This window comes from Rhinatrema bivittatum, chromosome 3, assembly GCF_901001135.1.
Source record: "Rhinatrema bivittatum chromosome 3, aRhiBiv1.1, whole genome shotgun sequence".
NCBI classification, from domain to species: Eukaryota; Metazoa; Chordata; class Amphibia; order Gymnophiona; family Rhinatrematidae; genus Rhinatrema; species Rhinatrema bivittatum.
Genome location: NC_042617.1, coordinates 279,580,337 through 279,597,138, shown reverse-complemented (window position 1 = coordinate 279,597,138; position 16,802 = coordinate 279,580,337). Strand labels below are relative to the sequence as shown.

General features: G+C 45.7%; 1 protein-coding gene across 1 annotated transcript in view; it reads left to right on the top strand.

Annotated features, from left to right (window-relative positions):
• Positions 1 to 16,802, top strand: part of SARNP (SAP domain containing ribonucleoprotein) — a 214,069-nt gene that overhangs the window by 63,909 nt on the left and 133,358 nt on the right. Inside the window, exon 8 of the mRNA XM_029594794.1 lies at positions 7,412 to 7,437. Within this exon, the coding sequence (XP_029450654.1) occupies positions 7,412 to 7,437 (26 nt within the window). The remainder of the gene's footprint in view (positions 1 to 7,411; positions 7,438 to 16,802) is intronic.

Here is a 16,802-nt window from a genome sequence, read left to right as displayed (position 1 = left end):
GCAAGCCGTCCATCAGACCCGGAGGGAGTCGCCACAGAGTTAGAGAGGGTGGAGTGAGAGCATAGAGCAGCCATGAACGCAACAGTATCTGATCACAGCGATACAGCATGTGTCAAACAGATGCTGCATTAAAACATAAGCATTTCAAATAAACCCAATCTATACAAGAAATGAATATATACAAAATCATATGATCTTGTTCTAACTATAGAGATATCTGTTCAAAAATAGACTGTGCACATTCATATAGTATTTCAAAGTGACCATCATTTACCTCGGGTTGTTAATCACTAATAGCTATAACATACCCGAAATGAGGCTTAGAGGTTTATAATCATCGGTCACTTATTTGAGATCTATTGGTAATTTTTTTGCTATTTTTATGTTTTTGATTTTTTTGTTAATTTTGGTTAATCAACAGTCACTTAACTTCGAGGTGCTGTATTATCCGCAACCTTCTCTTCTCAATGTACGTCAAAATAGCTCTAGTGCCCTGCGCCGTCACTGCAGCGTTTCGGAAATAAATTCATTCATCAGGGTTTGACACCTTGAGCATACTGCTTATGTTGCAAAGACTGTCTTCGTTAGAGACTGTGTCCTGATTCTGCTACATAAGCAGTACGCTCAAGGTGTCAAACCCTGATGGACATCACATGAAAAAATCAGGACACAGACTTTGCAACATAAGCAGATTGTTGAGGGACCATGAGTCACCTGCCTATGACCAGAGCCCCCCTGAGTATCTCAGTCTTGGTAGTGTGCTCCTTGCCCCAACAATCTTGCATATGTTTTGAGGTGCACCCACTTAGAGTTTTTGCTTCCCTGACCCTGGGAGAGGAAGACTAACTTCAAGGCTCTGAGATTGAGGGGACCAGCAAGACAGATGGAAAAACTGCAGAAGACACACATGGGCCCTGGCCCACTGAGCCAAATATAAGGAGGCAGCCATGAAGCCCAAGAGCTATAGATAATCCTAAGCTCTGGGAGCCCTTTGAGCAAGAAATTTCTCTACTTGATTCACAATTGTAGCCACCCTTTCCTGAGTTAGTTTTGCCCTGCTTTGATATCAAAAAGAGATCCTAGATATTCCAGAGACTGGGAAGAAGCAGCTTACGCCGAAGTTGATGTCTAAGCTCAAGGCTTCCAAACCTGCTCAACATTGGAAACCATAAAGGCCTTCCTGGTGGGACTTGGTCCTGTTAAGCAATTGCTTTCATAAGAAAACTGCCACCACTACCATTATCTTGTAAAGGTTCTTGTAGCCGTCGTAAGATCAAAATGGAAGTTCCCTGAACCGCAAAAGCTTTTTCAGGATGCATAAAAATGAGGAACCTATGATCTTTCCAGGTAGGAATATGGAAGTAAGCCTCGGAAAGATTTTGAGAAGAGAAATTCATCCTGCCGCACAGTCACGAATATGGACCAGAGTATTTCCATTCTGAAATGGGAAATGTGAAGACTGTTTACTTCTTTCAAATCAAAGATGGGTCTTTAGGAATTGTTCTTTAGGACCTCAAAATAAGTGGAATACAGAGCATGCCCCTGTACTTTACATGGAACTGGAGCCACTGCTTACAAGTGTGGAAGCTACTCGAGAGGAGTTAGAACAGCTACCCTCCCAGTGGGTGAAATGCATTGGGAACTAAAGTGAATAGGGTGCAACCATGAAAATATTTGTGACCATTCTTTGTAAAATTGCTGAAGGCAAGCACCTCCGAGGAGGTGGTTGAAACAGCTCGACACAACGGAATCAGATGATTCGCCTCTTGGCCTTATAGAGTTGGAGTAGCCTAGTGGTTAGAGAGGCGGGCTATGAGTCAGGGAAGCTAAAGTTCAAATCCTACTGCTGCTTCTTGTGATCTTGGGCAAGTCATTTCACCCTCCGTTGCCTCAGGTACAAACGTAGGGCCCTTTTTACTAAACATTTTTCCCATAAACACAAAATGAGAAAAAACTTTCAGTAAGTGACCCCCTTAGATTGTGAGCCCTTTGGGAACGGGGAAATACTTACAGTACTTGAATGTAATCTACTTTGAAGTTGCTGAAAGGTAGAATACATATCAAATAATGCTTGAAAGGAATGATTTCTTCTGGATCTGAACAGCTGGAAAGTTGACTGCTTCTCTGAGGTTTTGCTAATCCTAGTTCCTTTGCAAGCTTGTTTTAAATCCTTACCAAACAGTTTCCCACTTGAAAATAAGCTTGCTTAGACGGGCTTCAAAGGAAGCATCTGCCACCCAATCCTGCAGCCGACAAGGCTATAGAACTAGAAGAGATCCCAATAAGGTCATATAAGGTGGGCTTCAGAAAAGCAGCCCTGGATTCCAGCCAAGCTGCTTTTTGCCTTTTGGGGAGCTGCTATACCCAACCTGAGCTATCTAGACATCACAGATAATGATCTACATTAGCAAAGGTATGGATGAAAAGGCATGTTTCACTAGAACCTAAATTTTTATATCTGGATGATCTTTGAGGGCTGGACCCCCTATTATCAGAATAGTTGTTTAGCGGGAAATTTCCAAAACCAGGGCCCTCTTGCCTGCATCTGAAAAAATGCATTGTGTGTATCCGGTGGCTATAAGAGTACAGCTTCATGAAGCCCTCAACACCTTTGAACTATTCTCAGGGAATACCCACTCCATTGGGAGCATACTCTGCACTTCTGAATGATGAAGAAGAGGCTTTATTTGCAGAATAGAATCTCCACATTTCCTAGCGTGTAGCAGATGGACTCAAAACAAATGGGTATTGTGTGCTCGTGCTAGCAGTTGGAGACGGATCTGAAGTCAGCACGGGTACATATACCCCCACAGGAAGTGTAGCTATTCAGTAATTTCCGTCTCCAAAGCAGTTTGGAGCTACCCCATGCTCGCTGAGCGTGTTTCCAATTTCTAACGACTAAATTCATAGAAGAAACCTACTGAAGACGAGCCCCGCACTCCTGTGGTGATACCAGGCGGTCACTCACCCAGTTGAGTTTCCCGAGCTGACTTCCGTGGTCCCTCGGAGGTAAGAGCCTCGGTCCGGTGGCCGGTTCGCGGCAGGGACCCAGCCCCCGAGTGAGAAGGGCTCGGGTGCGGCTTGGCCCCCGAGCGAGACGAGTTTGGGCGCGGCCTAGAGGCAGCAGGTGCACTTCCCTAAGCGCGGTGGTGAAGGTATTCCCCTCTCCCCCCGCAGCCGGAGACCGCCCGGGTCGCAGCCGGGAAGCGCCGAAGACAAGGTAAGGCGTACATCTTTACTTGGTCTCCGAGGAAGTGTGGACTAACTGGGCCTGCCTACGAGGCCGCCCGCCTGGGAGGTCGCCATTTTGCCTGCCTACTCATCTTTTCCAATTAAGCGCACTTTGCTTGCTAAGCGCACGCGATAGGTGCACGTTGTTAGCGCACGCTACTAGGATACGCGCACTTTCTAAGACGCCTGTTTATAGGCGCACATTGATCAGACGCCCGTTTAAGGCGCACTTCTATAAGACGCCCGTTTATAGGCGCACATTTCTGAGACACCCGTTATAGGCGCACATTTATAAGACGCCCGTTCTAGGCGCATGCTGTTAAGCGCACGTATTAGGCGCACATCGTTGTGCGACGCCGCATTTCAGGCGAATGGAGCATAAGAAAGCCCATGCGTCCGCAGAGCCGGCACCTCCAGAATCAGGCATGAACGCTCTAAGCCTCTGCTCAGCATGCAACCTCAGAGCCACACAGAGCGAGGAAGCAGACTCACTATGTGCCCAATGTGAGGAAGCCATGGGAGTTGGTCCCAGCCCAACGGTTCCTCAGGGACCACACCGGATTTCGCAGGCCGCGGCGAGCAGCCAGGGAACCCGAGAGACCTGGTGCCCCTGCGGCCAGATCCGGCTTCGCTTTCCTGGGTGGAATTATTTAAGGGGATTCACGCCTTTGTCCAGATATTTCAGCCGCAGGCAAGATCCTCTGGCTCAGGGGATCGATGCCCTGGTACAACCGTGGCCTCAGGGGATCCTGCTATACGCCTTTCCTCCATGGCCCCTGCTGGGCGCCATTGTTCACAGGATTCAGAGACACAGAGGCCTAGTTCTTCTAGTGGCCCCGGATTGGCCAAGAAGACCCTGGTACGCAGACATGAGAAGACTACTGGGCAGGGAACCCTCTACCTCTGCCTCCACTCCGGGACCTGCTGTGGCAAGGTCCCATCCTCCACGAGGATCCGGCTCAATTCTCTCTCACGGGCTGGCCATTGAGAAGGCTCTACTGAAGAAATGGGGATACTCGGAGCCGGTTATAGATACACTCCTCCGAGCACGCAAATTCTCCACATCACTAACATATATCAGGATCTGGAGAGTTTTTGAAGCTTGGTGCGACTCTCACAGCACCAATTCACATGCCGCTAAGATTCCTCTCATCTTGGACTTCTTACAAGATGGACTTCAGAAGGGTCTGTCCCTCAGCTCCATCAAGGTACAGGTAGCAGCGCTGTCTTGCTACGGTCCCAGGTGTGACGGCAAATCCATTGCCAAGCACCCAGACGTTTCACGCTTCCTGAAAGGAGTTAAACACATTCGCCCGCCACTGAAGTGGCCAGTGCCCTTGTGGAACCTCAACCTAGTATTGGAATTTCTAGCGGGATCCGCCTTCAGGCCCCTTCGAGGCCTGTCTCTCCGTTTGTTAACCTTGAAGATGGTGTTCTTGCTGGCTGTGTGTTCAGCACGCTGCATCTCAGAGCTACAAGCACTATCCTGTCGCGATCCATTTCTCAGAATCACTCCAGAGGCCATCCATCTTCGTACAGTTCCTTCCTTTTTACCCAAAGTGGTCTCACACTTTCACCTCAACCAAACCATATCCTTGCCTACCACGGAAGGTTTGAAGAAGTCTGAAGAAGGTCGAATGCTACGCCATCTCGACATCGGCAGACTACTGTCCAGATACCTGGAAATGTCTGAAGCAGTACGAAAGACGGACCACCTGTTCGTCCTGCACAGCGGGAAGAAGCAAGGGGAAGCGGCCTCACGGCCAACCATCGCCCGCTGGATTAAAGTAGTTATCAAGGCAGCCTACGTAGAGGCAGGAAAACCACCACCTCTACAGGTCAAGGCTCATTCTATCAGAGCACAATCAGCCTCTTGGGCAGAAGCTAAGCTGCTGTCGCCTGCAGAGATATGCAAAGCGGCGACGTGGTCTTCCCTCCATACCTTCTCCAGATTCTACCGTCTGGACGTCAGGCCAGGGAGGACACAGCATTTGCGAGGGCGATCCTACACGGTCCTCGGGCAGCCTCCCGCCCAGTCCGGGAGTAGCTTTTGTACATCCCATTTGTTTTGAGTCCATCTGCTACACGCTAGGAAATGTTGAGATTACTTACCTGATAATCTCCTTTGTCCTTAGTGTATGCAGATGGATTCAGCATCCCGCCCCGCTGCCGGTATAACATGGGAATTCGCCGACTCACGGTAAGCCATGTTTTGCTTATATAGGCTTCCACCCTGCCGGGGTGTCGACGCCTTCCGTTGAGAACACTGGCGGTCTCCAGCTACTATCAATCCGTCAGGGTAATCCTGTTGATTAATCGATCGGTCCAGGTCACACATATCCATAAAGCTTTGTCTAGGAAGATTACTGAATAGCTACACTTCCTGTGGGGGTATATGTACCCGTGCTGACGTCGGATCAGTCCTCCAACTGCTAGCACGAGCACACAATACCATTTGTTTGTTTGAGTCCATCGGCATACACTAAGGAAAAGGAGATTATCAGGTAAGTAATCTCACAATTCTGAAAAAACTAACATCCTAAGGGACATGACCACCTGAGATGAGAGAAATTTTTTTTTTTTATGATAGACAGAAAACAGTCAACAATGGCTGCTAATTGTTTTTAGTATTTATTTAAGACATTTTTTATACCGGCATTCTGTATTCAATTGTTTTATTTTTATTATATTTTTTATTTTGTTTCATATTTTGTACATTGCTTTGAAAGATTTTAATGTAAAAGCTGGAAAGCGATTCATAAATTTATAAAAATGTCATTCTCACGCTGTAATGCACCTGTCTTTCCTCTAAGAACTGACTATATCCTTATTATCCTTCAGGACAGAAAAAATGGGGGTAGCCTCTCAAGAGTCCCCTGTTTCAAACACCATTGTGGATAATTAGGCTGTTATTGCCACCCACATCTAGCAACTGAAGTGTTCAGGGCAGAGTCCTGACCCGTGGAGCCTGCGGTGGCCCCCTTTCACCAGGCCTTTGTAACTACAGAAGGCCTGTTATGCAAGAAAAACAAAAATTCTGGGGAGAAATCCCCGAGAGAGAAGGCAGGGGGCCTTACATAGTTTTAGCACAGGTCTCCCCACAACGGGAGAAAACCATTGAAACCCCTACCCCTGAGGATTGCAAGGCCTTAGTTTTGGGAGGAGAAACAGGCAGGAATGACCTATGGGATGCATATAAAATGGCATTCGTTCCTGCCAAAATGGCTGCCTCCGAGGAGGAAATAAAAGTGGATTCCAGTGCTGGATTCAACTGCTGCCACACCTAGATCTGAGGGCCAGACCACAAGCACTGTCAAACTTGTGCTGCTGACTTCAGGGGCCTTTGCAGACTCCACCAAAGAATTACTGCAGCTTACGCACAGTAGTAGCTGGTACAGCAGCAGAAGTGCCAGCTCACAAAAACTCCAGCGCTGACTGGGCTCTGATACAACATGGTCAGAAGCTGTGCGGGCCTGAAGACAAGGAAACAAATGGCTGGTGGACCTGCTCTTACACCTGCTCAAATATAACCTCACCACCCCTTCCACTGGAGACTTACTCCACCAGTTGCTTGCTTTGGCAGAAGCAGCTGATCTTACTTTTCTTCATGTTCTTTAAAAGCTTTAATAAGCCAGAGGGAAGAGGGGGAATGCCAACTTTAAACAGAAGTTCTTCCTGAGCTAAAAGCAAACTGCCACCCTCTAAGCTCTACCAAACCCCCTTTGGGGCTGTGAGCTTGCTCAACTGAGAAGTAGCAATGCAATTTGCTGTCAATAAAGCAGAAAAGGCTAATAAACACAGAGCTGTCCAAAGTTTTCCACCCAGCTGGGCAAAAGCCAAAGCTTGGGAGTCGAGTTCCTGTTGCACCAGACTAGTATGTTCTGCCATCTACTGGAGATAGATAATACTTGCTTTTTGCTGGAGCTGCACCATGGTAACTACCAGTGAATCATAGAAAAAGGTGTGTTCTCTGTTTCCATTTGCTAGTAGGGGAAGAAAACCCACCTATCTGGACTGGTATAGCAGGCTAAGGAATGTAGTTTTGGTTCAACATATAAAGCTATGGGTCAGTAAATGTGATGAGCTTTTTTGGCAGAGATCCTATACCTATTAGTTGTCTTTGTGCTTTTTTTTAATTTTTTTAATTTATTTTGATACTTTTTCCCTTTTTTCATTTCAGACCTTTCGTCAGACATCAAGCCAGTGGTAAGAATTCTTACTTGATGCTTTTTACGTTTAGGTCTCAAAGTTTAATTATTAGAGAGGAAGCAGTAATATATTTGCTATATGAGGTATTATAATTGCCGGGGTCTAAGACAAATGCTCTCTTGAGTCCTTCTGCCCTGTAGAAAATTGCTGACTGTAGTTCTGTGACGGTATTTGCCTTCCTCTGGACCACCATGAAGAGAGAATCAGTCTTCTCCAGAGTAAGTTTCTGGTCAAGTCGGTGACCATGTGCACCCACTGGTATACCAGTGCCTTTTTGTTACTTTACAATTGCTCTCAGGTGCTGCATGTATGAGGAAAGAGTGAAAGATAAAGCATTGCTAGTTTAGTAGACTTTACTGGAAATAGTGTATGGCCATTTAACTGGATTAGAAAATACGTCTTTTTAGGTTGTGAAGTGTTAATTTGATTGTGTAGTTAACAATGTGACTTTCTTAATCCACCTATCGATTAGAGTTTGAGGGTAAAACAATTTTTCCTTAAGTTATGGTGTAATTGCAAAGTGCAGTATTTTTTTTTATAATGTATTTTCATGGGTTGTTACAATTTTTAATTTCATTAAGGATCCTTATGGTATTTTATCAGTCAGGGTATTTGGATTAAATTTCATATTTGGAAAACAATAAAAGTTTCCCCAGATCTATTGTGTGGTGGCGATTCTCCTTAATATGTTGTACTATCATGCAAGCACACTCTGATTGCCAACAAAGAATATAGAACTGTCAACTGTAACAAACGAGACTTGTAAGGAAACCTTACTCTCATAAATTTCCATTTGCTATTGTCTTCACACCCTTGAGTTGCTTCTACATCTCTTCCTCCTCTCTACAGATGTATGCAAACTGCTGCTTTTCTTAATAGAGTTAGCAGGGAAGTTGTATTGTGGGACTGTGAGCTGGTACACACTTAGTCCTGTGACAATGCCCCTCTACTTTTCAAAGGGGAAACCTGCTAGAGGAAGGGTTGGAGCTGCGTCAGCATTTGAATGATTATTGGCACAGTCTGCACTTGGTAAATCTTTTCTGCCAGCTATTTTAGTAGAGCAGAGCCCTGTACACCACACTTCAAAATCTGAATTTGTGGTTAGTGGTATTGAAGATTAATCAGCCAGCAACTTCATTTAGATTATATTTCTTCCTTTACACTGTAAAACCTCAGAGCAGAATACAGTTAAAACAATAATTGTCTAATCCATTAAAAACACTACCTCAGTAACATTCATCTATTACCCATCTGTAACATCCTGTAAATAAACTAGCTAACTCATATTCCATCTTCCCCCTTACAATGATAGTAAATGATTCACTATCCTAACTGACCGTGCCCCCCCCCCCAGATTGCCACTCTAATCTAATGCCCATCCCATATACACATCCTCCCTCAAAAAATTCATACCTCTCTCTCCACCCTCATCTCACCCTCCACCCTCATCTCAGCCTCCACTCCAGAACTATTAGAAGCTTTTTAATACCAAACCAGTAGAAATGTCTGTCATATCTATTCAAACATCAGCTGGAATACCTAGGTCCTTACCTTCTTCCAGAATGACAAATAGTTTAACTTCATACAAATATCTAAGGGACACATATTCCAAAGTCGTGGTAAAATGCAAGTTAACTTCACTGTAGGAAATGCAAGCACTATTACCTACTGGGCAGGGCCGGTGCAAGGGTATTAGGCGCCCTAGGCGAAACGTCAGCTATGCCCCCCCCCCCCCCCCCCCGCCTCCACACACAATTAACTTACATTGTGCATTAATGAAAATAACGAAGTCTGTATTTATAACAGAACACTTATTTGACATTTTTATGCCATGGAAACCATTGAGATGATTTGTCTTATAGACGGTATAGAAACTCTTTTATAAATAAATAAATAAAAATAAATAAAATAAACATAAACCAAAGCTATACTTGTTGCTCAAACAAAAAAAGCAGACACATCACATAATATTAAATAATTAAAATGGCAGTCAATCAAGAAAAATAAACTTAAAAAGCCATCTTTACTTACCCCCTCCAGCAGCTCTCTTACTCCTCTTCCATGCAGGCTGTAGTACACAGCAGAAGCAGCAGTAGTGGCTAAGCTCTATACTCATGGTCCTCTTCCTTAAGGCCCATGTCTCTCACACACACACCATATCAGTCATGCCCCCATGACCAGTTTCTGTCTCTCACACACCAATCATCTCCCAAACAGTCTTTGACACACACACCAGTCACCTTCCTGAACAGTTTCTCTCATGCCATACACACACACAGGCTTCCCACTCCTGTGTTCTACTTACATATACGGGCTTCTCACTCTCTCATAATCACTTTCTCTGTCTCACACACACACACACTCACTCACCAGTCTCTCACTCCCATGCTTGTTCTCTCCACATGCACAGGCTTCTCATTCCCATAATCACTTTCTTTCTCTCACACACATACACAAACACACACACACCAGTCACCTGATCTCTCTCATGCATACACACACACAGGCTTCCCACTCCCATGTTCTCTTTCAGATATACAGGCTTCTCCCTCCCATGCTGTGTCTCACACACACCCAGGTTCTCACTCCCATGCTCACTCTCTTCACATGCACAGACTTCTCATTCCCATAATCACTTTCTCTCTGTTACACACACACACACACACACACACACACACACATACACCAGTCTCTCTCTCATTTCCATGCTCGCTCTCCAGGTGCACAGGCTTCTCATTCCCTGAATCACATTCTCTCTCTCCTCACATTCACATACACACCAGTCACACCGTCACCTTACCAACCAGTCTCTCTCTCATACATGCACACACACACAGGCTTCCCACTCCCATGCTCTCTCTCACATAATCAGGCTTCTCACTCCAATGCTTTCTTTCACATACACCCCCACCACACCAGGCTTCTTACTCCCATGCTTTTCTCACATACCCAGAGTTCTCACTTCCATGCTTTTTCTCTCTTTCATCACCACACACACACACACACACACACATCAGTCACATCCCTGACTGTCTCAACACATCAGTCATCTCCTTGAGCAGTCACTTTCATTGTCTCTTCACATATACACATACATCAGCTCTCTCTGACCAGTTTCTCTCAATCACACACACATGCTCTCGATCAAATACATTCTCTCACTTACACACAGGCTCTCAATCACACACACATTCTCCTCAGTCACACACAGGCAGGCTGGCTGCTTCTCTCTCTTTCTCTCACTCACTCACTTCCTCCCCCCCCCCCAGCACAAATGGTTAGCTGCAACAGCCTCCTCCTCCAGCCCCCCGCAGGCCAAACAGGAAGAATCCCATCGGCCGCTGGAGGCTCATGCTGCTGACTCCGTTCTCCGATTCCCGGCTGCTTCAATTGCTCGGGGGCCGATGCTGCTGTCGCCGCTATTTTTTTCATGCGGCACCCGCTCTTTCTCCTTCCCGCGCATCACTTCCTGTTCCGGGTCAGGGGGGGGCAGGAGGAAGAAAAGGGCAGCCGCGGATGCCACAGCTTTTTTTTTTTTTTTGCACTGCTGCCGTTCCCGCTGGGGCTTGAACATGCTGATAGCCCGGCGGCAACGGCGCAGGGAAGGAAGAGCAGCGGGAGAGACCGGGAGTACGCGAACCGCTGGGGAAGGTCAGATGGGTCTTTTGGGGCGGGCTGCCGGCAGCGGCTTCGGGGGGGGCGGCGGCGGCTTAATGCAGCTCTTTTCATTTTACCAGGGCAGCGGCTGAGCGCGGCTCTCTTAATTTTACCGGGGCAGTGCCGCCCCCCGGGAAGCTGGCGCCCTAGGCGACCGCCTAGTTCGCCTAGTGCTTCCGCCAGCCCTGCTACTGGGAAGACCTCTGCTTTCTGCAATACAAAACTGGAAAGCAGCTCAGCCAAGTAACAAGATTAGCTTAGTCTAAACTATTCAAGATAAGGGAAATTATCTTGAACTGATTTCTTTGCTCTATTGGAACCAGTGCAGTGCCTTAAGAATAGGGGTCACATGGTCTGAGTGCTTTTTACTCTCAATAAGGCGAGCAGCTGTATTTTGGAACATTTGCAGGAAGTACCACGAAATCTGAACATTTCTTCCTCAGGTCCCAAGCACGATATTTCTGGAGCATAGCAAGCTTTGGTGCCCTCCCCCAGATCATTGGGTCTCCGCTGCATTGCACAGCTGTTTAAGGAAGTTACTCATTTCATTTTTTTTTTTTTTGTTAAATTTCTGTATTAATTCCAAGAGCCTAAAGCAGAAGTACAGTCTGACAATGGTTATTTTTCATAATACCCATAATGGTGCATATTATGGTATAGGTAAATAACATCACACCAAACATGTAAATAAAATTATCCCAGGACAAGCAGGATACCATCCGAGAAGCACAGTCCAGATGTATTCCACACATTAAAAAAGGTGGAAAGAAGGCAAAACGATTACCGGCATAGTTAAAAGGGGAGGTGAAAGAAGTTATTTTAGCCAAAAGATCTTCATTCAAAAATTGGAAGAAGGATCCAACAGAAGAAAATAGAATAATGCATAAGCGTTGGCAAGTTAAATGTAAGACATTGAAAGACAGGCTAAGAGAGAATTTGAAAAGAAGTTGGCCGTAGAGGTAAAAACTCACAATAAAAACTTTTTAAAATATATCCGAAGCAGAAAGCCTGTGAGGGAGTCAGTTGGACCGTTAGATGATCGAGGGGTTAAAGGGGCACTTAGAGAAGATAAAGCCATCGCGGAAGGATTAAATGATTTCTTTGCTTTGGTGTTTACTAAAGAGTATGTTGGGGAGATACCCGTTCCGGAGAAGGTTTTCATGGGTAATGATTCAGATGGACTGAACCAAATCACGGTGAACCTAGAAGATGTGGTAGGCTTGATTGACAAACTGAAGAGTAGTAAATCACCTGGACCGAATGGTATACACCCCAGGGTTCTAAAGGAACTAAAAAATGAAATTTCAGACCTATTAGTGAAAATTTGTAACCTATCATTAAAATCATCCATTGAACCTGAAGCCTGGAGGATAGCTAATGTAACCCAATATTTAAAAAGGGCTCCAGGGGCGATCCGGGAAACTACAGACCGGTTAGCCTGACTTCAGTGCCAGGAAAAATAGTGGAAAGTGTTCTAAGCATCAAAATCACACAACATATAGAAAGACATGGTTTAATGGAACAAAGTCAGCATGGCTTTACCCAAGGCAAGTCTTGCCTCACAAATCTGCTTCACTTTTTGAAGGAATTAATAAACATGTGGATAAAGGTGAACCGGTAGATGTAGTGTACTTGGATTTTCAGAAGGCGTTTGATAAAGTTCCTCATGAGAGGCTTCTAGGAAAAATAAAACGTCATGGTATAGGTGGCGATGTCCTTTCGTGGATTACAAACTGGCTAAAAGACAGGAAACAGAGAGTAGGATTAAATGGACATTTCTCAGTGGAAGGGAGTGGGCAGTGGAGTGCCTCAGGGATTTGTATTGGGACCCGTACTTTTCAATATATTTATAAATGATCTGGAAAGAAATACGAGTGAGGTAATCAAATTTGCAGATGATACAAAATTGTTCAGAGTAGTTAAATCACAAGCAGATTGTGATAAATTGCAGGAAGACCTTCTGAAACTGGAAAATTGGGCATCCAAATGGCAGATGAAATTTAATGTGGACAAGTGCAAGGTGATGCATGTAGGGAAAAATAGCCCATGCTATAGTTACACAATGTTAGCTTCCATGTTAGGTGCTACCACACAAGAAAGAGATCTAGGCGTCATAGTGGATAACACATTGAAATTGTTGGTTCAGTGTGCTGCGGCAGTCAAAAAAGCAAACAGAATGTTGGGAATTATTAGGAAGGGAATGGTGAATAAAACAGAAAATGTCATAATGCCTCCATGGTGAGACCCCACCTTGAATACTGTGTACAATTCTGGTCGCCGCATCTCAAAAAAGATATAATTGCGATGGAGAAGGTACAGAGAAGGGTGACCAAAATGATAAGGGGAATGGAACAGCTCCCCTATGAGGCAAGACTAAAGAGGTTAGGACTTTTCAGCCTGGAGAAGAGATGGCTGAGGGGGATATGATTAGCGGTGTTTAAAATCATGAGAGGTCTAGAATGGGTAGATGTGAATCGGTTATTTAGTCTTTCAGATAATAGACTAGGGGGCACTCCATGAAGTTAGCATGTGGCACATTTAAAACTAATCTGAGAAAGTTCTTCTTCACTCAACGCACAATTAAACTCTGGAATTTGTTGCCAGAGGAAGTGGTTAGTTCAGTTAGTATAGCTGTGTTTAAAAAAGGATTGGATAAGTTCTTGGAGGAGAAGTCCATTACCCGCTATTAATTAAGTTGACTTAGAAAATAGCCACTGCTATTACTAGCAACGGTAACATGGAATAGACTTAGTTTTTGGGTACTTGCCAGGTTCTTATGGCCTGGATTGGCCACTGTTGGAAACAGGATACTGGGCTTGATGGACTCTTGGTCTGACCCAGTATGGCATGTTCTTATGGTAGTCCTCACATCTGGGTGACATCACTGGATGGAGCCCTATCATGGAAAACTTTCTGTCAAAGTTTCTAGAAACATTTGACTAGCACACAGAGCCTACTGAGCATGCCCAGCATGCCATGATCCCTGAAGCCACAGGGGTCTCCCTTCAGTCTCTTTTTTTTTCTGTTCTGCTTTTAACCTCGCGTTGAAGGAGCTCTGTGAATTTTTTCACATCTTTTCCTCTCGGAAAATAGTTAAAGATTTTGATAAAAATCATTTAAGAAATCTCCCCTACAAGGGTCTCCCTTCGGTGACACTCAGTAAGTACCGTTCCGGTGCATTTTTTCAAATGGTTCATTTACCTCATACTGGTACCCGAAAGCCATCGACCGTTTGCGGCCTATATATTTTTATCATGGCCACGGGTTTCAAAAAATGCCCAAAATGCCCCCGAACAGTGTCCATCACTGAGTCGAATGACACATGCGTCCTATGCCTAGGTCTAAGTCATGATGCTCGCGCCTGTTCAACCTGTGCGCAGATGACCCCGAAGGGCAGGTGGGCTCGCCTTGATAAAATGGAGGACTTAGTCAAAAAAGTGACTCAATCGAAGTCAACTCAATCCTCACTGATGTTTTCGCCCTCTTACTTTGAAAAAGTTCAAGGGGAAAAAGAGATCTGGTGACCGTCCATCACAGACTCCTTCTGCGGCATCAGTGGCCTTTTCTTCGGTTCCAACTAAAGAAAGAACCGAGCATCGAGAGAAAATGTCATCAACATTGGACGGACACCATACCAGAGGGAACCGGTACCGCATCGGCATTGATGGCCAGTACCCAGCGGGATCGGTGTTGGGAAGAGAGCCACCACATTCGAATGTGGATAAGCCAGTAGCGCCCATCGTGCCTTCCCCTGTGACTGAGGATACTACCCCAGTATCCAGGGAGGAGATGACTACATTCATCAAGCAGGTGGGCATCGAAGCCCTTAAAAACCTTCAGCCGCCAGTTCCCACACCGGCACAGACACCTGAGCTATCGGTCTTTACTCCTTTATTAAACAGACTCGATGCCTTAACTGGTGCATTTCCTATGCAGCCATTGCCGGCGCCATCGAGGGAATGTCAAATAACTCCACCGATTAATCTCTATACCGGATTCATCGGAGGAAGAGGAACCTCTACCTGGTCCAATCGCTCTTCAGAGACTATACCGACCAGATCTTCCGTCAACACCATCGATGCCTCTACCAGGTCCATCGGGAGATATTACCCATCGATTCCTGTCTATGCTGGGCGAATCTCCATCGATGCCCATACATCATCCATCGAAAATATCGAAGATTCCATCGATGCCAAGACATCCAAACATACAGGACATTCTTCCTCCACAAGGGTCCCGTTCAGAACCCCAATACAACCCATGGGAAGATGTGGACACTGATACTGATTCAGATGACATCCTTTTAGAGCCTTCCCCACAAGAGGAAAGAAGGAAGACCCCCCCCCCCCCTCCCAGAGGACCTCTCTTTCTCTAACTTGATTAAAGAAATGTCTGAGACTATTCCGTTTGACCTCGTTACAGAAGAGGACACCAGACATAAAACTCTAGAAGTCCTCCAGTTGGTCGATGCCCCCAAAGAAGTCATGGCAATACCTGTCTATGAAGTGCTTTTAGAATTACAGCACCGCCTTTGGGAGCATCCCTGCACAGTACCACCTGTCAATAGAGGAACAGATGCTACATACCTTGTTTGTTTCTTTTGATACCATCAAATTGGGAAATCCTATGGGAAAGCAGACCCTCTCCTCCTGGTTGGCGGAATGCATTTCTTTTTGCTACCAGCAAGCAGGCATTCCGCTACAAGACAGTGTAAAAGCCATGGCGACATCGGTAGTATACCTCCATTCGGTGCCGCTTACTGATATTTGTAAGACTGCTACCTGCTGTTCTCTCCATACTTTTGCAGCCCATTATTGCTTAGATAAGGCTGGCAGACAGGATTCCATCTTTGGCCAGTCCATTCTACGCAACTTGTTTTCAGTTTAACTTCCCAACATCCTTCCACCGACCCGTTCAGGATGCCCTCCTAACCAAATTTCCACCCCTGTTGTGCTTGTTGCACGTCTTTGGGAGCATTTGGTGCTTTGCTTGGGCATCCTTAGCTTGGTACTCATCCATATGTGAGGACTACCATCCTGCTTGTTCTGTGAGAAAGCAGAGTTGCTTACCTGTAACAGGTGTTCTCACAGGACAGCAGGATGTTAGTCCTCACAAAACGCACCCCGCAGAGTTGGGTTCGTTTATGTTTTCTTATTTTATTTTTCGCATGTACGTTTTACTATAAGATGAGACTGAAGGGGGACCCCTGCTGGATGCAGGGTCAGTACATGGCTGGGCATGCCCAGAAGGTGCCAGTCAAAGTTCTAGAAACTTTGACAAAAGTGTTCTGTGATTGGGCTCCATCCTGATGATGTCACCCATATGGAAGGACTACCATCCATATGTGAGGACTAACATCCTGCTGTCCTGTTAGAACACCTGTTACAGGGAAGCAACTCTGCTTTCCTGTTGACGCCATTTGAAGTTAGTGTGACAGTGAAGCGCAGCATGTGCGGTCGGATACAGCAGATGTCATTTACTTCTCTAAGCACCTCAGGCGGCGTTCTCTCTGTCGGCGCAGTACACAGCTATGCCAGGGTTCTGCCATCGTCGCATCAAGGTATCATCTGCCTTGTCTGTTCTGCAACACAGAGCACTAAGGAACACTGGCAAGGAGAATGCCATCATACACTCTAGGATTGCTTTTTGGAGCGTAGGCACTGACTAGTAGGTGGTGCTTGGTCCTTGCTGTGCCGAGGGATTCT